The sequence below is a fragment of the Panthera uncia genome, chromosome X, assembly GCF_023721935.1.
Source record: "Panthera uncia isolate 11264 chromosome X, Puncia_PCG_1.0, whole genome shotgun sequence".
NCBI lineage: Eukaryota > Metazoa > Chordata > Mammalia > Carnivora > Felidae > Panthera > Panthera uncia.
The window spans coordinates 45016513-45040719 of NC_064817.1; the positions used below are offsets into that span (position 1 = coordinate 45016513).

The following is a 24207-nucleotide window of genomic DNA, read 5'->3' on the forward strand; positions in this document are numbered from 1 at the left end:
ACTCAGGCCTGGCAATAGACCTCTCACTGGGTCCCTGCAGACCTTTCCTCCCCAGTCTGCCCTATCCAGCTTCACTGCTTACCTGTACCTCGTGGATGATTACTTTAAACTGGGTGGAGCGCTCTGTCCAGGTGTTGACCAACTCCACAGCCCGGTCAAAGTTCTTCACATACTCGCCATACATCTTGAGGAAGGGTGCCAGCTTCTGTAGGATGTCTCCGATGCGCGGGTAGCGGTCCCTGGGGTGGAAGCAGGGGCTGACATGGTCCTGCTGATCCTTGTCCCCCAGAATTCTCTCAGGGTTCTAGGTCTCTCTAGCCACAGGCAAGCTACTGTCATCTCATTCCTGGAAATCTACTTCTTAGCCAGTCTGCTCCTCTGGAATTGCTGCTTATGTTATAAGCCAGTTAGGCCAAAAGTCTCAGCTTGACCTGAGACAATGGCCAGGGCTACCACCTACCTCAACTCTGCCCTTTGCAAGTACCAGGAATAATATATTCTGGAATACCTGCCTGGACCTCACTGCAAGGGTCACTTCATACACTTATTATTGATTCTGTGCCCAGCCTTATGCTGGGTGATTCTGAAAACACAAATGACTCATACTTAGCCAAGCCCTGACAGGGTCACTATCTGATAAGTGAGGCAAAGTGAACAGGCCTAGTCATACTCTTCAGGAGTCACAGTCTGCTGAGGGACCTGGTCTTAGCCCTCACTGGTCACAGTCTCCTGGGGAACACACAAGAACCAGGTCTGGTCTATCCCTCAAGGGTAAAAGTCAGTTGGGGAGATGTAGGAACTGGCTTCCTTCCAGCCCTCCATGGTACAGTCTGGTGAGGGGGACACACTTTATCCTGTGGGTGTGGGGAACATGGAGATGATTTTTAAAAGGAAGTAACATGCTCTGATTGTTCAGGAAGACCATTATGGCAGGTAGACTCTAAAGGATGGATTGAAAGAGGAGAGCCTGGTGGCTGGGAGACTGCCTATAAACTCTGCCCTTCTTTCTCAGGACTCAGCTCAGGAATCACCTCTTCCTTGAATCCTTCTCTAACCCCAGACTAGGTTTGGTCCATTTGTCTGGATTCATACAGCCTCCCATTCCCAGCTCTATCTTAGGTCTGATAAAAAAACAACAGCTCATGTTGAGCGCTTATTATATACAGGATTCTGTTCTAAGTTCTTGACACGTGTCAACTCATTTAAATCCTTAAAACAACCCTATAAGTTAGGCTATTATTATCCTCATTACATAGATGAGGAAACTGAACCACAATAATTTAAGAAACTTGCTTAATATCACAGAGCTAGCAAGTGGCAGAGCTGGAATTTGAACCCAGGCAATGTGGCTCCTAACCTCATACTCTTAAGGGCTGTGCTGTTACAATTTTCTGAGTCCTGGTCTGTGTTTCATATTAGATTGGGAGGGCATAGAGGGAAGAACTTTGGTCTTATTCTCTTTGTGAAAGGCGGTAAGAGGAGAGGACAGGCAGGAGGAAAGGAGGGCAGACAGCCTAGATCTGGGGCCCCTCACCATTCCTCCATGCGCTTCTCTAGCTCAGGCAGCAGGAACTGCTGGTGGAAGCAATAGATGGAGCAGATGTTAGAGAAGATGCCATGGACAACATCAGCAGGGAAGGAACTGCGGTTCCGAGCTTCTTCCAGTAGCCGGGCACAGAACACCTGTGGGGCAGGCAGGAGTGTTCAGACCAGCTGGGCCTGAGGCTTGGCTGGGGAAGGGGCAGCTTGTAGGTGAGGGCAGTGTTTGTGGGAAGCTCTGTGGAGCTTTGGGATCTGCATTGGTTTTGAGACTGAGGAGAGAGGGAATGGAGCTAGGCTTATATGTGGGGTTGGATTTCCGGTTGTCAAGGTTAGGACCTGGAAGTAGGCACTGGGACAATGAGAAGTCAGGAGCAGAGTCAAGACTTAGGTTCAGGGTCAGATCCATTCATTTAACATATATTTGTGAATGCCTACTGTGTGCCAGGTACTGTTGTAGTGGCTGGGATAACATAGTGAGTAAAGCAAGCAAAAGTTCCTACCCTTAGGGATACTAGTGGATTTGGGGTCAGGAATACGGCCAGAATTAGAATGAAGTTCAGGGTCTGGTTTACAGCTGGGGTAAATTCAGGATCTAGGTCAGAGTTGCAGTCAGGGCTGATGTACCCACCCAAAGTTAGCAATGAGGGTTGGTAAAAAGATTAAGCTTGGAGTCATAATAAAAATCGACTTCAGAGAGAGGGTGGGGGTCAAGGTCAGAAAGGGGTCTTACCAACTCTAGATTGGTAATGGTAGGGTTGAGCTCAGGCCCTATTACTTCCTCCTTGGTACCCACCTAACAGGTCCTGGGGCCCTGGGATCCCTGAGGGGCCATTCACCTGATCCAGGAGATGGAGCCTGGAAACGTAGGCCTTCTCAGTTTGCAGGAGCTCATTGGCAATGTGGAACACCTTCTGCTGCACGGTCAACTGGAAAGGAGAAGAGGCAACCACTCATTTATCATCCTGTGCCCTAACCTTCACCCTCAGAATTCTCTGAAGAGCTCAAATGCTACTCTAAGCCCAGTGCTACCCTGGGATAATCCCAACCTGCATCTCTAGACCCATAACCTCCCAACTTCATCCCTGACTCCCCAGTGTACCATAAAGGCCACTCCTCAATTCTGGTGATATGCACTCTCTCACTCGGCCACTCATGCACCCAGTCATCTGCTCTCTTTATCCATTTAGAATAGTGCAGTGGTTAATTATGTGGGCCAGGAAGTCAGACTTCCTGGGTTCAGATCCTACCTCTGTCATTCATTAGCTTGCATAAGTTGTGTAACTGCTCAGTATCTAAGTCTTCTCATCTACATACACTGATAGTAATAGGACTTAAGTTCATTTGCAATTGAGATAATTTAATGATTTAATATAAGTAAAACATAGAAGACCACAAATTAAGTAGTCTATACATGTTATTTATTCACTCACTCAGTTCACTGTCAGCAAAGGCTTGCTGAGTCCCTGGAATGTGAAGAAAACATGAAAATACCAGAACGTATAAAACTCATTGCCTGTTGGCCCAGTTTCCAATTCATTGGACACATATTTGCTGAGTCCCTGGCCTCAGGCCCTACATTTGGGCTGGCTTCTGGTGAAGAAGTTGTTCTGGCTACAACCTAACTTAAGGGCAAGGATGCCTCTGAAAGCAGCCTTAGGCTGCGGGGGCACAGAAACAATTTCCTGTTGCCAAGAGCCTTCATTGCCACAGCCCCAGGTCGTTTGGACAGGAGGGGCTCTAGCTCTTGTGCCCCTCTGGAGGCCAGCTTCCAGGAAGTCTCTGGATATGAGAGACTTTCCATTTTACAAATAAGGAAACTGAGGCTTGTGGTAGGGGAGTGGAGATTTGCCCAATGTCACATAGCTACTGAGTCTTAGGATTTTCCAGCTGGAACAGGACTTTAAGGATCCCCAACCAGGATGCTCATTTTCAAGATGGAAAAACTGAGGTCCAACTAGTAGTTCTCTGATAAAGGTAGAACAATTTTCTTGGTAGTCATTTGGAACTGTGCATGGTCATGTTGGTAGTTACAGTGAAGGAGTGGGGGGTGAAATATGGGTTTGCTACTGATATTTAGTACCAGGAAACCAGGGAAGCCAAACATTCTAAGTGGAAACAATGCTGTTTTGAGAAATAATGAGCTGGGGAAGAACCAAGTGTAAAAGCCAGGCTCCTGGTTTTTCCACACAGTCCTGCCATTCGGTGAGCATGGGTCAGTACCTCCACAGACTCCTGTCTCTCCAGTGGGGGCACTGGGATTTCTCTGTCCTTCTCATCCTCCTCCTCGTCGTCCTCCTCTTCCAGGTCACTATCAACCTCCTGGGAGCCGGGTCGGTGGGGGTCAGCCAAAGCAACAGGGACACTGGCTAGGGCAGAGGGCCCAGGACACAGGCTATGGCTCGGGGGCCCGTCATCACTGACGAAGCAGGTCTCCTCACTGTTGGATGGTGAGCTGATGCTGTCAATGCCGCTGTCCCGGTTGGGCACCTTCTCGCCATCCCGGGGCCCAGGAGCCAGCAGGAACAGGCAGCGGGAGGCCTCGCTCTCAGGAAGCTGGGGCACTGGTGGCTGTGGGAGTGGCTGTGGCAACATGGCTGGCTCTGTGGGACCTGGGCTGGGGCCAGGGGCTGGCCTATCCGAGGCGACAATCACAGGCTCTCTGAGGTGGGTGGTGGACACACATGGAGGCAGGATATGAGCTTGGCTGAGAGTCCTGTCTTAAAGCTGTCCTTCTTGTCCCAGGCCCACCCTCACCCCCACAGGGTCCTCCAGGGATCAGACTCACCTTTCAAATTTTTCAATCAGTGAGGATACCGCTGCAGAACTTGGACTGGCCTCCACCCTGGGGGCCAGGCCCTTTGCCACTCGGGGGTCTGCAGGCAGAGGGCGTGATGGTGGAGGGGGAATGGGCTCAGGTGGGGGGGGCATCCGGGGCATCTGCAGGTAGCTGGGCTTTGGGGGGACTGGAGAAATTGACAGGGAAAAGAGAGAGGGGAGATCCCAATGAGCTGAGTTTGGAGGTGGCTGTCATAGGCCACAAGGCCCTCCACAAACTCCTAGTCTGCACCTTTGCCCAAGGTAGGTACAGAGCAGGCCTGAGGCAAGATGCCAGTATGTATACATTAGCCCCAGGCTACAGCCCTTGGCTCCTAGACCATGATGCTTCCTATCCTTCTAACAAGCCTTCTCCTCTGACACTGGCCAACCTTTCCCTTCCATTATCTCCTCCCCTGGGCCATTTCTCTGCCCCTCTCTGGAACCACTTACCTTGCGGCTTTGGGCCTGGTGTCCGCTTCAGTGGTGAGGGACGCTGGGTGGGGGTTTCAGTAGGGGGGCCAGGGTCTGAGCGAAGCCGCTGGGGATCTTCTGGATGAGGTTCAAGGCTCTGCCCAGGGTCAAGGGACAAACTTTTAACCAGGATACGGTTTCCTTGGTGCAGCCCTGCAGAAAAGGAGAACCTGGGTGTGAAGCGATTGATGTTATCCCAAAGGAGCCGGGGACTTGTATGTCTTAGCAGGTATTGGGGTATTGGGTTTCCCTGAGCCCCTTTCCTGGGCACACTGTCTTTCTGGGAAGCCCTTACCATAGCCCTCAGATGGGGATCCAGGCCCAGGGCTGTGGCTGGCTGTTTTCATCAATAGACAAGAGTTCTTTGTGATCCGTACATTGATTCCTTGTATGTTAGCAGGCATTATTACTAGGGAGTTTAACCAGGCTAGGGGTGGGTACGAGCACCCTACAATTTGTGTATGTGTTTTCAGCCCTTGTTTATATAGCCACAGTAGGTATGCTAAGCTAAACTGTTCTTCACCCTTTTTCTTAAGGTCCTGAGAATATCTGGATTTCCTTGTCTACAATTTTATACATCTGAGCATGCTATGACAAAATTGTATTTCATGAGCAAAAGTTTTGCTTCTTAAAATCCCAGCCTCTCACTAATCTGTACTACCCTCCTCTGCTTCCACACACATGCACAACCACACACAGAACCCAGCATTCAGGTCACAGGAACAGCTTTAAAACAGTGGGCAACAAATTCAGAAAAAGGGAGGTCTTTTTTGTACTTTCCCTCTTCCTTCACTGTGGACTCCCTAAATCCACCTCTGTCTTTGGCCCTAGGGAAGATGATGGTTACTTTTGGGAGAGAAGATTCCATCTGGGAGACAATGAAGGACCGTCCAGGATGACATGTCCCAAGGGAAGGAGTATGGGGCTCAGGTGGGCCTGGCTAGTCAGGGAGTTATAGAGGGTCTCATATGAAAGAGAATTCAGTGTGGGGGTGGAGTGGGGGGCTGGGCAGAGCATAGAAGGCAAGCCCTTGTGGCAGGCTGAGGAGCCAGGTGACCATCCCGTGGACAGAGAAAGCCATGAAAGGCCACAGTGTAGGGAAGGGTGCCGGCAAACAGGTGTGAGGACAAGAGAGTGAGTGGCAGTCAAGAGCTCCCACCCACACACAGTGTTGGTTTTGCTGTGCCACAGCGACATAGCCTCTCACAGCCACAGGGTCTCTTATCCTGTGTTATATAGTCTCACAAATCACCAGTCACAAAAGGGTCTACTCAATTACAGAGACACACAGTGTTATTTAGACTGTTTCATACAACTGTTGGGTCTGAAAGCCTGGTCACACACAGTCACAAAGACCCACAGTCACAACCTCACAGCCCCACAGTATCATGTACACCCAGCAAACACAGTCATGCACAGTCACAAAGAGAATCACACAGTGGCAAGCCTCTCATTTTATACAGTTTCATACAATAATTGCCCAACCACTTACCATCATATATACTCCTCAAATATGGTTACACTGAGTCACAAAGATATACAGTGTAATTTATACTGTGTCTCACAATTGCAGGGCCACAGAGTGTGACACATGCCATAATATGGTGTCACAGGTTCACACACCTGCAAATGGTTCACACAGTCATCAAGACTATAGCCATGCAGGGTTATTATACCATGTTAGATACTGCCTCACACAATGGGATAACATCATAAAGTCACACAGCACCATGTACCCAGAAACACAGATACACAATCACAGACATGTGCCCTAATTTACTATGTCATACTCATGAAACAAACATGTCCATGGTGTCCTTGAGTCTTAGGGGCTCAGGCATATATAAACACCTGAAATTTGCCTACTGGTCTAAGTGGTCATGGTGTTACACGTACCCCCTGTTGCAAAAACATACAGCTATAACATTCAGAGACAACCTACAGGGTCACATGGGCAAAAGGAGCCACAGGAATTTTGGGTATCCCAGTCCTGGAGGGAAGGAATAGCCCAAACTATAGTGTTCCAGCAGCTTCCCTGGGCCCTGGGCCCTGGGCCCTACTCTGGCCATAGGCTAGCAAGGTAGGCCCCAGGGAACTCCAGCCATTGTCACCTCACAATCCTGAAGGAACATGGTGCCCCAGGCCCCTGGCCAAGCCCCACTCTTCCACCCAGTACCTTGCCTTGGGTGCAGTGTCCTAACTTCCTTTCTCACTTGAACAGGCAGGGCCCTGACTGGGAGGGAGGAGGTGCTTCTCTCAGCTCAGCTGGGCAGTGTACCCTGCCCTGTTCAGCACATCCTGGCCTGGTCCTGCCCTGCCAACCCCCCTGGGCGTGGGGTTGAAGAGGATGAATCACTTGGAGGACAGCACATGAGGAAACACAGTTCGAGAGACAAATGGCCAGAGAAAGTGAGAGACAGGGTAGCTGAAAGGGCCAGAGATCTAGCAAGCAAAGCCAGGCACCCCATTGTGCAGAGAAATCCCCCCTCAAAGACACACATAGGTTCCAGGGTTTCAGGTGCCCCTTGTTTGCCTCCTCAGGGCTCCACCTAGCCCTGTCTCCACACCTCAAAGCAGGCAGGCCTCCATAGGTGAGCTCTCCCTACCCAGTCTGTACAGAGCAGCTGGGGGCCCTCTGGCTGGGCTTCTCTCTCTTTGCTCCACTGCTTGTCCTGGTGGTAGGGTAACTATACCATTCTTTGTGGCCGTGCTCTGGCCCATTCTCTAATCCCTTCTCATCCACCTCACCTGGGAGCCCACCAATGGACCTGCCTCTCCTTTCTTTCTGCCTCCTTGTAAGCAGCCCTGCAGAATGGGAGGCTGGATAAAATTCAAATATTCTGGGACACTCTGGATTCCTAGGAGAGAGAGACAAGGACTGTGAGCTCAGTTTCTAAATAGATGAAGGCAGAGAGATGGGCAACGACTTGTCCAAGGTCACATAGCAAGTCAATGGCAGAGTTTCAGCAGACTGGTCCTGAGTTGGACTCCTTTCTTAATCTTGCTCTCCAAGGGAAGCTGGAAAAGAGGGGAAGTAGGAGGGGCAGGGGTGTACCCCAGTGCTTCAGAAAGTTGTGAGCTGCAGTGTGGCTAGTGAGCACAATATCTCCCACCTGTAGGGAGATGACAGTGGGGTTCCAGTTCAGGAGCCAAGGCCCGGCCAAGAACCAGCTGAAGCTCCACTGAAGGAAGAAGGTTCAAAATCCCTCCCTCTCCCATTTCAGTGCTCCTCATTCCTGTCCCTCTGCCTACATTTCCCTGTCTCCTCCTATGTTTTCCCTCAATGGTCCCCTTGTCCCATCTTGCTCCCTCCAGGTGGGTAGATGGACCTCCAGCTCAGGTCATGCCACTTACCTGCACAAGAACCTTCTGTGACTTCCCACTGCCCATGGGGAAAATAGGAACTTCTCAGCTAGGCCTCCATGGCACCTCACAACCCTATTGAACTCTCTGGCTTCTCTAGGCTTAGTTCAGTTCCCTGAATATTTCTGAGCTCTGCTCTGAGCCCAAGTAGATGCAGTGCTAAGGGATGTGAAAAATCCCATCTCTGCCCCTGGGGAGCTCCCAAGGGATGCCTTCTCCTTTCCTGGATACCAAAGCCCTTCCCACTGCCCCATCCCATCCCTACCTGGCTAGATCCTGCATTGGTTTTCTCCAGCCCATTTTTTATAGTTGACAATCCACAGCATTGTCTCTCTCTCTCTCACACACACACACACACTTACACCTACACATCTGACAAAGTCCTCCACCAGGACTGCCTCCTCTACCACTGGGTTTACCAGAGTCCTGAGTGCCCATTAGAGCAGAGGCCACAAAGCCTCCCCACCCTACCCCCTGCAGAAAGTCATACCACCAAACCTTACAATACTTTGTGAAAATGTACCCAGTAGACACATTGACAATGCACAGCCCTCGAGCACCTAGTGAGAGCTGCAGAGTTGTTCACATGTCCACATGCAATGTGCTTGGTGCATTGTGCTCACACACAATCATTGCTGCCATTCTGGCATCTCTTGTCACTGATCAGAAGCACACCCTGGGTACCCCAGGAGTTCAGGGCACTGTCCCAGCTCTGCTGTGGGGGTGTGCAGTCCCAACAGGCCCTCAGCAGGCCAAAAGGTAATCTTGATCTTAACCCTCAGGGAGCTCCCAGTCTCAAAGACAAGAGAGTCTCATTCAGGAAAAGCTAAGGTAGAGCTTAGGAAGTACAAGGGGGGTCAGCATGTTAGGACTGGGGAAGCTCAGGGGAGGGAGAGGCCAGGGACAGGGCGACCAGATAAAATACACAATGCCCAGTTAAATTTGAATTTCAGATGAACAATGAATAATTTCTTAGTATAAGCATGTCTCATGAATACTTATACTAAAAATTTATTATGCTATACTAAAAACTTATTTGTTGTATATCTGAAATTCAAATCTACCCATACTTTATTTGAGCAAATTTTAGCAACCTTAGTCAAGGAAGGCTTAGAGTGAATGAGGCAGAGCAAGGCCTCTGAGGTGGCACCTGGCAACCAGGGCCCCCTAGTCTCTTGTCCATTTAAGCCTCAGGCAAGTTGTGGGCTCTACCCAATTTCCCTGCAATAGGCAGGGAATGAATGCTCATGACAGCGACATTATTTCTGGGATAACCTTGAATCTGGTTTTATTTATTAAAAAACAAGGTCAATCATTTAAAACCCATGGTATGTGACTATTCCAAAGAGGGGTGGCATGACAGCGTGCACTGACTAGACTGTGTGGGTGGAGGTGTTGTGGCACCTTAATTAGGAAGAGCTGGTTTAGAAGTCATATAGACAGACCTTGGTTAAATCCCAACATCCCCACTTACTAGTTGCATGACCATGGGCAAGCCTCTCTACCTATCTGAACCTAGTTTACTTATCTGGATAATTGGATAGTAATCACAGCCCCTGGTTTGGGGGAGTCCATGAAACAAAGAGGGAAAGAGCATATTGCCCCACTCACACAGCAATGTGAGTTAAACTTGAAAGCCAACAGAACTGCACATCCACAAAGACACAAAACTATGCACACAGATACATAAAACCACAGGCCACAGGCTGCAACCCAACACAAAGCTATTGATACACCAAGAAACATGAGCAAACCCAGCCAGAGATGGACACAGAATCCAGCCCCGCTCTCCTTGACAGCTCCTCAGATCAGGGCAGGATTCCTAGGAGAGGTGGCATGGCAAAGAAAAGACAATGATACCCCATCCCCCAATTCAAATTCAATTCAAATTCAATTGAAAATACAAATCATACAAAACTGTAAAATAAGTGTTAAGAAGTATAATAGAGTTTTGAATTTTTCCATGACAATTTATTGTCATCGAAATAACAAAATCATTTTTGGTGGGAATGCAAGCTGGTGCAGACACTCTGGAAAACAGTATGGAGGTTCCTCAAAAAATTAAAAATAGAACTACCCTACAACCCAGCAATTGCACTACTAGGCATTTATCTAAGGGATACAGGTATGCTGCTTCAAAGGGACACATGCACCCCAATGTTTATAGTAGCGCTATCAACAATAGCCAAAGTATGGAAAGAGCCCAAATGTCCATTGATGGATGAATGGATAAAGAAGATGTGGTACATATACACAATGGAGTATTACTCAGCAATCAAAAAGAATGAAATCTTGCCATTTGCAACTACGTGCATGGAACTGGAGGGTATTATGCTAAGTGAAATTAGTCAGAGAAAGACAAATATCATATAACTTCACCCATATGAAGACTATAAGAGACAAAACAGATGAAGATAAGGAAAGGGAACAAAAATAATATAAAAACAGGGAGGGGGGACAAAGTATAAGAGACTCATAAATATGGAGAACAAACAGAGGGTTATTGGAGGGGGTGTGTAAGGGGGAATGGGCTAAATCGGTAAGAGGCTAAATTGGTTAAGGAATCTACTCCTGAAATCATTGTTGCACTATGTGCTAACTAATTTGGATGTGAATTAAAAATAAATAAAATTTAAAAATAAATAAATAAATAAATAAATAAATAAATAAATAAATAATGTAAAGCACTTATAATGTAAAACATATATGCCGGCATTAAAAAGATATTGAATTAAATAAACAATTTTGTTTGCTAAAAAAAAAAAAAGAAAAGAAAAAAGAAATAAAAATCATTCCAAAAATTGTTTTTGGTTGCTGCATGCCCCTACTTGGCAGGTGCCCTGAGCACATGCTTTGGGGCTCCTGGCAGAACAGGTCTACTCTAGCTGTTTGAAGATAAGAGCTCCTCCATTTGCCCACTTCCACTGGAATGACCCTGCTTCTCCCTCACCTCTTTCTGGTAATTTCCGCTGCTAGCATGCCCCCTCCCTGGACAGCAACACCCCCTTTCCCACCTCCTAGCTGTAGCCTTGGCTCAATCTCAAGTCAGCTAATAGGGCCTCAGACTGGACCTCAGCTATTAACTCCATGGTGACCTGGGTAGTTGCTTTACAGCTCTGGATCCCAATTTCCCCATCTGCAAAATGGGGGAGAATATGTGTGTGTTCCTCATTTTGAGGACCTGGTGAGATGCTAGAGTGGACAGAAGCTGGCCCCAGCACTCAGGCCTCCTGACCTTTACTGCATGCTTCTCCCTACAGCCCCCAGATCTCAGCCTCTCCAGGCTAAGAGGTAGGCCCCAGGGACAGTTGGAATTCCTGGCAGTGGGGTGGGGTAGGGTGGGGTGGGGTGGGGTGGAGAAAGAGACCAGAGGGAGTGGAGAAGAAAGAACAACAGCAAGTAAGAAAGTGCCTTTTGGAATGCCAGCTCTGTTGGTGGGGAAGGGGGAGTCCCTCACTTTGAGAAAAAAGCAGGGGATAAAGGCATAGCTGCCCCATTTCCTTCCACCTTGGCCTTGAATGTGAGGTCTGGTCCAGCTGCCCTACACCTTTTTGGCCAGACTGACCCAGGCCTTGCTTGGTCTGGCAGATGATCTCCGTGAAAGTTCAAACACAAAGTTCTGTCAAGTGTGAGAAGGGCACTGGGAGCTATCTACAAGAACCCTGTGGGTAGTTCTGAAGGTTCCTTTCCTGAAGTGAACTGGTCTTCTGAACATAAGGACTCTGCAGAAAAACAGAGGCACCTTCTGCAGAGTGAAGGCACTTTTGGAAAGTGGGAGCCATTCTGGCAAATAAGGAGTTTTCTTCCTGCAAAATAGAGAAACTTTCTATAAATGGGAGGTCTCTTTGATACAAAGAATGCCCCTTCTGTAAAGGTAAGCAACTTCTCCATAGTGGAGGAGACTTCTTCAAAATGGAGGGACATTCTAAAATGCGAGGAGAGTTCTATAGACCTTTTTGTAAAATGGATGACCTGTCTGTAAATGAAGGACTCTTTGCCAAACAGAAGACTCTTCTGTAACATGGAGGAAGTCTCTTATAAAGTGAGGCCCCTTCTGTAAAGTGAAGGATGTTTCTGCAAAGTGTGGACCCTCATGGAAAGTGAATGCCTTTCTGTAAAAAAGAACAGTATAAGACATTATGGAATGATAAGGACTGGAGTAAACTGGAGAGCACATGCATCCCCTGAAGTAGGGACAGTAGTTCCTCCCTTCTATCTAATTGTCACTTTGCAGTAACAGGGCCCTGTACTTTCAGATCTTCCAATATTTCAAGAGAACCAGAAATCTAAACTTTTATGTGAAACCCCCTAGTTTTGAAAACAGTGAGTAGGCCAAGCAAAATTTGTAAGTCAAATTCAACTTGTGGGGCACCACTTTCTGCTATCTGAAGTAGATGGTCCTTAAGGCCCCTTACACCTCTGCTATTTACCTCCTGCCCTATCTGACATGCTCTGGCTCTTGGGTGGCAGCCTTGGAGGTCCCTTATTACACCCTCTGCTAGGGCCCAAACTCTTCTGGGCCTGACCAGGCTCAGGGAGCTAGCTCATGCAATACTTGTTGGCAGTTCCCTGAACTGGATTCTGCCTTTTGTTCTGCCTGGTCCAGTTCACACTTTGCCCTGTGCAAGGTGCCTGGGGAAGAGAGCAGGGGATTGCAAGAACTTTCAGAACTCTCTGGAACTCAAGGTATTCACTTTTTAGTGGAAGATATAAAGTATGGGGATTCAAGTGTTTGTTAAGCACCTACTCTGGGCCAGGCATTGTGTTGATGCTTTCCTGTAAGGGATCCTTCTAACAACCCTGTGTACTATTAGCTCCATTTTATAGGCATAAAAACTGAGATGCAGAGAAGCAAAATAACTTGTCTGAGGATACACAGTGAGAACTGGGACTGGATCCCAAGCATGTCTGCGTCCAGAGTCACAGAGCACATCCTCAGCCATTGTTTGCTGAATTGGGAAAGAAATCACATTTGGAGGGATGAGTGGGGATGACTTTCTAAAGGAGGTGGTTTTCAAGTTCAACCATCCAGAAAGGGGTGTAGGTTTTAGGTGAAATGGGCACAGTCCTACAGGCAAGGGAAGAAAAGTGACCAATGGTGTGAATACTAGGGGTAGGGAGGTGAAGAGTATGTTTGAGGGCACAATGAACAGTCCTGGGTTTGTAAAAACATTCCGGAACAGGAGCAAGCGCAGGAAGGGCCAAAAGACTAGTAGTCACCACCCCTCTCCACTGCCAGACACATACCAACCACAACCACAACCAAGATATAGACTCATAGGGGCCATACAGAGACAGACATTGGCACAGAAACACACACACACACACACACACACACACACACAGACGAGATCTACAAACAGAAACTCACATGCAGAAACATCTAGAAACTCCCAGGGGCTGACAGAAACAAGGTGACACACAAGCAAGCAAATAGGAACATACAACAAATACAGACCCAAAGACACACATAGACACACAGATATATACAGACACACTCAAACGTATACATAGACATATAGAAATAAGAACATTAAGATATACACAAAACAGACCCTTGGGGATAAAGACAGCCAGGCAGCCAGGCACATGGGCATGCATGCATGGCATGCACGCACACACACACACACACAACACACAGCCACATGGGAGCACAGGCAGCCCATCCCTCTTGCAGTTGCTGGATTGCTGTAAGGGCCTGGCCTTCTCCCAGTGTCTCTGGACCTGAGGCCAGAGAAGGATGGGGATGGTTGCTCCACCCCCAGGGGGGGCTGGGGACTTCAGAGGACAGGAAGGGAAGGGAGTGGAGCTGCAGCTGGGAGCACTGGGGGCAGTAATTACCCAGCTCTGGGGCTGCCACGCTGGCTGGATTTCCCTTCCTGTGAGGACAGAGCCACTAGGGAATGGCCCCTCTGACCCCTGCTGTGTGTGACCCCAGGGACCCAACATCCACCCATTTCCCTTCCCCTCTCACCAGAAGCCTGCTCAAATTTGAGAGTTAGTAACACAGAAAGATTATGAGAGAAAAAGGCAGAGAGAGAGACAGAAAGAGACACTGGGACAAAGACAAGGAAGAGCAAGACAGGAAAACTACAGAGAGCTGGACAGCTAGAGAGGGAAACTGTAAAACCAAGGCAAGTCAGAAGGGAGACAGAGACAGTGAGGGATGCAGGCTCAGAGAGGCAAGGGGGCAGAAACAAAAAGGGTGGGCCAGGGCCAGGGCCATTTGTTGAACATGGCTATAATGTGTCATGCTGAGAGCTGCGGGTTTTCTTTACCTGTGGCGTTTAATTCTTATGACAACACTCAGAGGTGGGCATAATAACCCCATTTTACAGATGAGAAAATTGAGGCACAGAGAGGTGAAGTGACTCACCCAAGGTCACACAAAACTAGGAAGTGGCAGAGCTGCGTCTGGGGGGCTCTCACCACTGCCTGACTGTACCAGGGATTCAGGACCCAAACAGAGATCCCTGAAGGAATTCTCCAGAGAACAGAGCAGTCAGTAAGGCCTGGAGCCTGGAGCCCCTAGGCGATGCACACAGTAAGAAAGACCTAAACCTTCCCTGCCCCACTTCCTGCCGCCCCTAGGGCTGTGTCAACACCTGGAATGCATTAGTCAGGGAGGCCCCGCCTAGGGAAACTGGGAAGGAGCTGGGGAAGGGGGTGAGCAGGGAAGGTGAAGGTGAAGGCAAAGGTAGTGGTGTGGGCAGCTGCTTCGCACCTAACAGGCCCAAAAAGAAGGGCTTCTTTGCCAGCTGCAGCTCCCAGGGGCCAGCCCTGCCAGTCCCGCCTTTCCCACCGCCTTCCCTCTGTGACTTAACCCTTTCCATGCATGGGCTACAGGAAAGCGCCACAGAGGGCTAACAGCTGCCGGCACCGGAAAAAGCCTTCCATTCCCTCTGGGCCTCAGCCACACACCTATGCCCCTCACCCTCCTGACCTTAACTCTCGGGCCCAGGTGGGCACAGCTGTTGCCTGCTAGGTACTGCCACCTCGATGCCCCATCTCCTGTCTTCAGGCTCCTCAGACTCAGATCATCCCAAGCCACACCCAGGCCCTAGTGGTTCTTCCTCCTGCCTTCCCCATCCCAACAGTGTTACATCCATCCACAAAGTTCACCAAGCCAGAGGCTAGGCTTTCTCCTGGTCTCTTTCCCTTAACTCACAAAAGCAGGCAGACCCTAAGCCTTAGCAGACTCAACTTTCTTAGCTTTAGAGTCCATAAGCTTTTTCCCACTCTCTACCTTCCTAACTGGTTTCCCTCCACCCTCTCTACAAGGTATTCACCACACCACAACCATCTTATGAAAACAGTCTGCTTCAATTCCTGCAGCCTTGTGAAGGGTTCCCTTTGCCTCCCAGATGAACTCCAACCTCCAGAGCTTGGGGACAAGTAAGGCCCAGCTCAAGAACACTTCCCTACCCCCACCCTCCAGCCACAATGGCCTCTTGTCTGTTCCTCGAAAGTGCTCTCTTCCGCCTGGGGCTTTGGCACATGTTGTTCCCATGGCCTGAACGGCTTTTCCGGCTTTTCCGCTTTGCCCTACCTCTGGACTCCTATTTATCCTTAGAGTCTCAACTCAAGTGCCCTCTTTTCCCTGCTTACCCCCCTCCTTATATGTTCAGCTGCATCTGTGCTTGGAATTACTTGTTATGTAGATCTTCCCTGCTAGAAAGAAGCTCTATGAGCACAAGGATTGTGCCTGTCTTATTGTACACCAAGTACCTTGCACAGGGCCAAGCACGTAGTAGGTCCTCAATAGACATTTGTTGAATAAAGAAATGCCATTCTTCCACCCCTTTTACTTTACCTTATCTGCCAAGTATTTATTACCAACGTATTTATTGATGCCATATTATTTGCCAGACAAATGTGATGACCAGGTCCCAGTGTTATAAATGGGGAAACTAAGGCCCTGGGAGGGGTAAGGAAGCCTACGAGCACAGTGAACTAATGGCAGAGCCAGGAGAGCTGAGACTCCTTCAGCTACTGCCCTGCATCCTTGTCTCCAGCTGTGTGTGTGTTTTGAGGCACCTTTTGGAGATGTGATGCCTTCCAGGCCCAAGGAACTGGGTATTAGAGCCCAGAGAGGCTGGACTCACTGCTCCAACGATATCTGCATTCTCCAGAGGGGGAAACATAACTCTGCATGGCTGGCCAATGGCAGACAGTGCTTCCTGCCCTCATTCCAGACAGGTCCTAGCCCCACCCAGCCAGGATCTGGCCAGCTCCACATCTGCCTAAGGCATTTAGCTAACTGGCCCCCACAAAGTCCTGGTTGGAATCTGTCTGGGACACAGCTGCCACTCTCCCTTGAGGAAGCAGGTAGCTCCAGCCGGGCCCTCCCACAGGGACAGAGGCACCTGAAAGGGCCAAGGAAAGGCGTGCCAACCATCTGCAACCTGGGAACTGCAATTCTTTTAGTCCAGTCAGGGAAGTCCTTTTCCCAGCTATCCAGAGTCTTTATATTTTGTTGTGTTTGTTGGGAAGGCCTCAGCTGACTGAACCAAATCTGGGTCTTTTCCCAGACATTCCCCTGGAGTCCTAAACTGCTGCTCTTCAAAAATCCCCAGCAGAGCCCACCACCCCTCCTGTCATGAGCCCCTCTTGTTTCCATAAGCGACCTCCTTCTATGGCCTCACAGGATGCCTTCAAAATGGAGAACATGGAGGGAGCCACAAGAATTTACTTTACGAATGTTTCATTTGCTTTTAAGGAGTATTCCCTGAGTTCTTTGCAACAGCAAATATATGTGAAATGGGCCTCAGCTTTATGCAAATGTGCTTTAAAAACTCCTCCCCCTCCCCAAGGCATTTCTAAGGCAACATTTGGTCAGGTAATGAATGATCCAACTGGGTGTGGATCATAGATAGTGGATCACTATCTATGTCTTCAGGGATGGGATTGGCCCCAGAACCCCACACACTTTTCCCCATGAGCTGCTTTGTGATCCATGGTATGCATTGGTGGTGGGAATTCCCAAACATATATTGCCCAGACCTCTCTCTTCTGAGCTTTCCAACCCTCCATCCAAATGTCTGCTGGCCACTTCCACCTGGATGTCCCCCAAAGCCTTTCAAACTCAGTATCTTCCATCAAACCTGCTCCTTCTCTTGCATGTAGATGGCCTCCCCACCACCCATTGGGCCACTGTAGTTGGTTTCAGACAAGAACACACAAACTCATCCTGGATTTTTCCTTCTTCCTTGGCCTCTACATCCAAGCCACCACCAAGGTCTGTTCATGTTAGCACCTAAATATCTCTCTGATCTTATTGTTTTTACCTGCCACCACTCTAAACCAAACTATAATTGCCTGTAACTGGGATGACTGCGTATCATCTCTGCTCCCATTCTTGTGCCCCTACCATCCACTCTCCACAAGTAGCTATGGGGATCTCTCAAACACCTACATCTGAGCACATCATTCCTCTGCTTAATAAACCCTTCAATGGTTCCCCTTTGCCCTAGGATAAAGTCCCTTTCCCAGGCATATCCCTTACTCCTCTCAACACCAGTCCCAGTTCCCAGGATGCCCCATGTCTCAGTGCCTTTGCTCCTACTGAAATTCTTACCTTAACTGCACTTCATGTTCCTCTTAGCTCTACAAACCTTGCTGACACTCCCTAGAGCTCTTCCTTTGGGCCAGGCCCTGTGATGGGTACTTCTGATGCCTGTTTCCTCTGCCTAGAGTCCCAAAACTGCAACTGCTTTCCAGCTTGAAGTGCCAGATGGCAGCAATTCATGAGAGCTAAGCATAGATGGTAAACTGAGGCAGCCGGTATTTGTGTGTATGTGAGTGAGGGGCTGACTCACTCCCTTTAGCTTAGATCCCGTGCCTTCCTTTGGGGTTGGGAAAGAGGGAGGTAGGCCCATATAGGGTCCTGAGGAGAGGGCCTTAGTAGGGGAGGCCAATGCATTCTCCAGGCCTTAATCAGGCTGACTCACTGTAGGACCATGAGTAAACTGCCTCTCTGAGCCTCTACTACCTCTACTAAAAATCAGTTCCCACTCTAGACTGTGCATCAGAATCACCTGGGGAGTTTTAAATAGATTCCTGGATTGCAACCCCAAGATTCTGGGGCTCTGAGGTGGAGTCTGGGAATCAGTTATTTTTTCAAAGTCAATAAGGGATTCTGATTTTCACCCAGTTTGGGAAACCCAGAACCAGATGGTGTCTAGGGCCCTTTCCAGCTCCAATTCTAACTCTTGGAGTCTCTGATGATGCCCTAGACTCCAAATTAGAAGAAGCCAGCCTTCTTGCTGCCCCTCTCAATTGGCTTAGTTCTTTACTACCCATGAAAAGACTCTTATATCAGGTGCAACTGTTTTGACTGAGACACAGGCCCCAAGCTACTCCCCACATTGCATCTGGAAGGATATTCCAGGCTTCAAACCTAGAATAGGGTAGGGTTTCCCCCAAATCTCTATGAGCACACCTACAGCTGGAAACTCTCTCAAAACCCTCTCTGGTATCTCACTGGGTTATCTCAGTAACCCAATTAGGCCTTAGGTTTTATCAACCTGGAAAATGGGTATAAAAACGATCGCCCCTTTCCCTACCAAGAATCAGGGTAACTAAAAGAGAAAGCACTTTGAAGTAATTGAAGGTTTTTCACATGGATAAGATGTGACTATAGTTGACCCTTGAACAGCACGGTATGAACTGCACAGGTTCACTTACATATGGATTTTTTTTTATAAATACAATACAGTCCCATAAATGTATTTCCTCTTCTTTATGATTTTAATAACATTTTATTTCCTCTAGCTTACTTTAAGCATACAGTATATAATACATATACAAAAAGATGTGGGAATTGACTGTTTATGTTATTGGTAAGGATTCTGGTCAAAAGTAGGCTATTAATAGTTATGTTTTTGGGGAGTCAAAAGTTATACATAGATGTTTGGCTGTGCAAGTAGGGGTATGGGGCTTGGTGCCCCTAACCCCCACATTGTTCAAGAGTCAGTTGTATTATTTTAAAAAGCACCACCCTCCCCCGATGGTCCACTGGCCCCTAAGGATAGTGATTCAATAAAGGCCTCAGCAGTCTGAGGGAGGAAGTCAGCAGGCACACAGAAATCTTAACATGTCTAAAATGTTTCAACCCTTTAATTGAGAGGACTCTCTTTCTTTCTTTTTCTTTCTTTCTTTCTTTCTTTCCTTCCTTTCTCTCTCTCTCTCTCTCTCTCTCTCTCTCTCTCTCACACACACACACACACACACACACACACACACACTGCAACCACCAACCCTGCGCTTCTTGGGCCAATTATAGGCGAGTCCTGTAGAGAGAGAAGCAAGTCACTTGTGCCTACCCCTGGGCAGGCTGGGCAGTGGGGGAGGCGGGCCTCTCACACCCCATGCTGCTGTGAATCACATGACCCAGCGCCTGCTTTGCCAGGGCCTGAGTAATTCCTCCGCCTCCTCTTCAGAAGGTTTTTCTCTCTTTTTTTAAATTTTATTTTATTCTGCAAGCTTCTCATCAGTATCTCATAGACTCCCCATGGCATTCTCTAGATGAGGAAATTGAGGCTCAGATAAGGGAACTCACTCAGTGTCACACAGTGAGTCAGCTAGGAATGGTTGGATGGGAAGTCAGGTCTTTCCCTGACACTTTTTATCATGTAGTATATAAAAAGACACCTACACAGGCAGGGAGTTCATTGGGAAAAAGGATCCTGGAAACTTTTTTGCTCTTTTGGGCAGGAGGGGAATAGTTCAGGATGGGTATTGTGATTGGTAATTAGTAAGGATTGGTGGAGTGGGAAGGCAACTCAGAATCACCACCATGTATCAATCAGAGGTTATTGACCAAGGGTCTAGACACTGCCCAGCTACTTACTCCCAGACCAAGAGCATCTAGAGGGCAGGAATTCAGTTGTCCTTCTCTAAGCCTATAGTTACTGAGGGCTTATTATACGCTCCCTTCATGTCTGTTCAGGCATTTGTTCAACAAGGATTTATTAAGCACCTACTGTGTGTTAGGCACTGCACTAGTCACTGGGGATACAACAGTGAACAAAACAGATACAATCCCCTTGCCCTCACAGAACTCACATTCTAGTGGAGGAAGATGGGCAATAAACAAGTAGACACAATAAGATAATTTCAGACTGTACTAAGTGCAAGGATGGAAGCACACAGGCAACTGTGATGGAGACTCACAAGTGTTCCCCCCCACACACACACACAAAGTGGTCAGGGAAAGTCTCTCGGAGGAGGTGACATCTGAGCTGAGACCTGAAAGATGAGGAACAAGCCAGATGGAGAGCAGGGGGAAGAGCTGCCAGGCAGAGGGAAAAGAAGATGCAAAGACCCTGAGGTGGGAGTCCTTCTGGCATGTTTCGAGATCTGAAAGGAGGTGCTACAGTAAAGTGGGTGAGTAGCCTGCTCCATACAGCATCTGTCAAGGGGTATTTGGAAAGCCAGCAGGAGCAACATGCAGGGCAGGGTGTTAAAGGCCTCTTATCAGTTGGATATCTCCAGCCCACGAAGAGGAAGCCCCTGGAAACTCTCAGAGGTTCCATAACTAGCCCAAGGTCACAACACAGTAAGGGGCATGTCTTTCCAGTGCTTTATGCTTCACTACTGCTAACTGTGCTGGGCCATAGTCCCAGAGACCTATGGAGCCTGGGATATGAGCCCTGGGGGGTCCCAGAGGCTCAGCAGCTCTGTCAGTGTTGCCCAGTGGAAGGCAGACTAGAAATAACACTGCTCTTTCTCTGTGGCTCCTGGGCTCAGGTCCACATGGGGATGTCCCCAGATGGGGGAAGCCATGCTGGACTCCTTGGACACTCAGGTCTGTGCAGTTCAGAGGCCTCTCCAGGCAACAGCCTATGGCCCCAGCCTCACCTAGAGCTGCTCCACCTCTGCAAATCCAAGTTCAAGCATCCTGGTTTCTCTTCACAACCATCCTTGAAGCCCTGCAGCTCTACAGCTCTGCTACAACTGGCTTCTGCTCCCACCCCTTCTGCTGTCTCCTTACCTAGCAGCCCTTCCAGCCCTCCCCTCCAGGTTGACCCCCAAGGCCCACCTCTTTCACCTATCTCTCTCATCAGCACCTTCTACTCCCTCCTTCCCTTGTCCTCCCGCCACACACACCTTGGCAAAACCCCAACCTTGGATCAATCCACCATCCCTCTTTTTTTTTTCCACTCATACTCCAGAGCTGCTGAGCTGCTGAACAGTACAGAAGAAAATCACATAAGCAGAAGGCTTGGCATTTACTTTCATGGTCTCCAACCTCAGTTTGGGGAAAGAGAAAGACCACAGACTTTGTACTCAAATATATCTGGTTTTGAATCCTGGCTCCATACTAGCTGTGGGACCTTGGGCAAGTTACTCAACTTCTCTGGGCTTCAGTTTCCTACCCTACAAAATGATACCTACTTCACAGGAGGCTCCTGAAGATGAAATGAGAATCCATGTAAAGCACCCAGCCCAGTGCTTGGCACAATGTAAGCGCTTGGCAAATGGGAGACTCCTCTCCTATTCCCCCAAACACTGTTCCCCCCAACCAAATTCCCCTTACTCCCTTGCAATCCTGCCCGTTTTTCTTGGGAGTGCTCCCTCTCCCATTAGTCTCAGCGGATAGAAGATAAGGGGGTGGGAAGGGTTGAGGGGGCAAGGGGACAGAGAGAGAAGACCGCGGGCAGAGGTTGAAAGGACTGGACGGAAGAGGAGCGAGGGAAGGGGGTGGGGGTTGAGAAGACTCGAAGGGCCAGGGTGAGCGGGTCAGCCCCGAGGTGGGGCTTAGAGGGCCCGAGAACAAGAACCCTCTTCCAGTACCAGGCCCGTGGCCCGGGCTCCCATGCTCTCTCGATCACTCACCAGGCCGGGGCTGTGAACCCTCCAGGTGGTAGGAGAAGCGTAGGGCCCTGTGGTGCTGTGGACTGGGGCCGCAGGGTAAGACCCGGGGGCCTGGAACAGCGCCCAGGCTGGCGTCCGATGGTCCGGCAAACTGGGGATCCAGGGGGCCGCCGAGAGCCGAGCCTGAGCCCCTAAGCACGGGCAGTCCGGGCTCAGAGGCTCCAGGGTCCGTGTCGGCAGTGACCAGAGGAGCGGCGCCGGGGAGGTTCGTGGTTGGATGTTCGGGCTCCGAAGGCCCGGCACCCCCCGGGGCTCGGTGGCCATGCATGGTCCGGGCCTGGGCGCGGGGCCCGGGCTCCCCGCTTGGCTCCAGCTCCTGGGGCGGAGGCGCAGGCGGAGGAGGCCGGGCGCCCGGCGAAGCGGCGGCCTCAGACTCGGGGGGCGGGGCTGCGGGCTCAGCCCCACTGCGGAGACTTAAGCCCCCGGCCCCGGCCCGGGCCAGCAGCCTTGGCAGCAGTGGCAGTACCAGCAGCAGCAGCAGCCACCGCTGCTGCCGTGCCAGGCATCTCCGGCCCGGGCCCCGCGCGGGGATTGGGCTCGGCGAGGCCGGGGGCCCGCTGAGGAGCGCTTGTCTATGCGGCTGCGGCTGGGTGAGGGTCGGTGGGCTGCGCTCGGCGCGGGCTCTCTTGTAAGAGGCGAACCACTTCCGTGGCCCCGGGGCGAGCGGTCAGTCTGTTTAGAGTGCGGGGTCTCTTTCTCCCCGAATGGGAATCGATCTGGGCTCTTCTGACTGGTCGGAAAGGGTTCTTCCTCCCGCCGCAGCGGAGGCTGGGGGGCGGAGGGGAAGGGAAGGGAGGGCAGGACAGGGGAGGGAGGGAGGAGAGGACAGCGGTAGCGGGGGGCGCGCGTGTGCGTCGCACGCTTAGGCTGCGGGGCTCGCCCTCAGCCAATCCCTCCGGACGAAGCTTCAGCCGCGGGGGCAGGGTAACAGCTTCGGCCTAGGTCTCCGCGGCGGTCGGCAGGAAGGAGCCGGAGAAGGGGGGTGGGGAGGCGGGAGCCGTGGCAGAGGCAGCCGCAGCCACAGCGGCGCTGGGACCCAGTTACCCGGGCCCCGCCCCCTCGCCCGGGATTTGCGCTTGGGCACGCCCCCTCACTCCGACCCGCCTCACTTCTCTCGGTGACCGCCCTCAAAGGCCCTCCTCCCCCTTAAAAATTTCCCTCAGCCTTCATTCCCTGTACCCCAACCTTCAGTCCCACACAGGCAAGTCTCTGAGCTCAAGCCCCAAATCTGCCTTTCTGTCCCTCTCTCAGGTCATCCTCTCTCTGCTCATCCTTCAATCTCTTTTCCAGAAACCTTTCCACAGGTTCCAGAGTCTCCCTAGTGCTTGGCTCATAGAGGACTTGTCTTTGATACACTTCTCTCCGCTCAGACTAGACCTTATGGTCCTTTACTTCACCACTCTCCCGCCAATAGCTTCAGTTCTCAGGATTATTGCATCCGCTTGGCAACATCCCAACCTTGGATCAGCCCAACTGTCCGCCTTTTCCATGCCTGTGCAAAGGCCGCTAAACACTACTGGAGAAAAGTATTCAGGCTCACAGATTTGTGCCACTATAAATTCATGGTCTTCAGCTTCTACCACGCCCTCAGTACTGACCCACAACCCTACTGTGTTCCGAGGCTACTCTCTCTTCCACCTCCACAGCAGCCCTTTCAAACCTCTCTTCTCCTCAAACCACCAACTTCTCTATCTGCTCCTAAGCCTTAGCAGATGACCTCCACCTCCTACTTTACAGAATAAACAGAGATCACTGAAAGGAAGTTCTTGACTTCTTGCTACCAAACCTACAGAGTCCGTGCTCCTTCCCTTCATCATCTTCATCATCTTCATCATCAGGTCTCTTCCATCTGAAAACAAGTAAACAAGTAAACAATTACTGAAAGTTCTCCCTCTCCAACCACCACCCTCTCTTCTCCTCTCTATAAACTTCTCAGAAGAGTTGCCTACACTTAACTGTCTCAGCTTTCCCACTTCCCACTTATCTTTCAACCCACTCCAATCTGCCTCCACTACTTGCCTAATACTGCTCTCATCAAAGTCTGCCACAGCCCATGTCACAAAATCTAATAGAATTTTTTCAAAGGCTATCCTACTTGACTTCTTCTTAGTATTTGGCACTTGTGATCACTCCCTC

The 24207-nt window shown here is 49.9% G+C and overlaps 1 protein-coding gene across 1 annotated transcript in view; it reads right to left on the reverse strand.

The window, feature by feature from the left end:
• Positions 1-23103, reverse strand: part of FGD1 (FYVE, RhoGEF and PH domain containing 1) — a 41142-nt gene extending 18039 nt beyond the window's left edge. Inside the window, exons 1-7 of the mRNA XM_049644623.1 lie at positions 22033-23103; positions 4810-4983; positions 4328-4505; positions 3763-4201; positions 2379-2468; positions 1535-1683; positions 83-239 (exon numbers count right to left, since the gene is read on the reverse strand). Coding sequence (XP_049500580.1) covers positions 83-239; positions 1535-1683; positions 2379-2468; positions 3763-4201; positions 4328-4505; positions 4810-4983; positions 22033-22339 — 1494 coding nt within the window. The 5' untranslated portion in view covers positions 22340-23103. The remainder of the gene's footprint in view (positions 1-82; positions 240-1534; positions 1684-2378; positions 2469-3762; positions 4202-4327; positions 4506-4809; positions 4984-22032) is intronic.
• Between the last annotated feature and the right edge of the window lie 1104 nt (positions 23104-24207).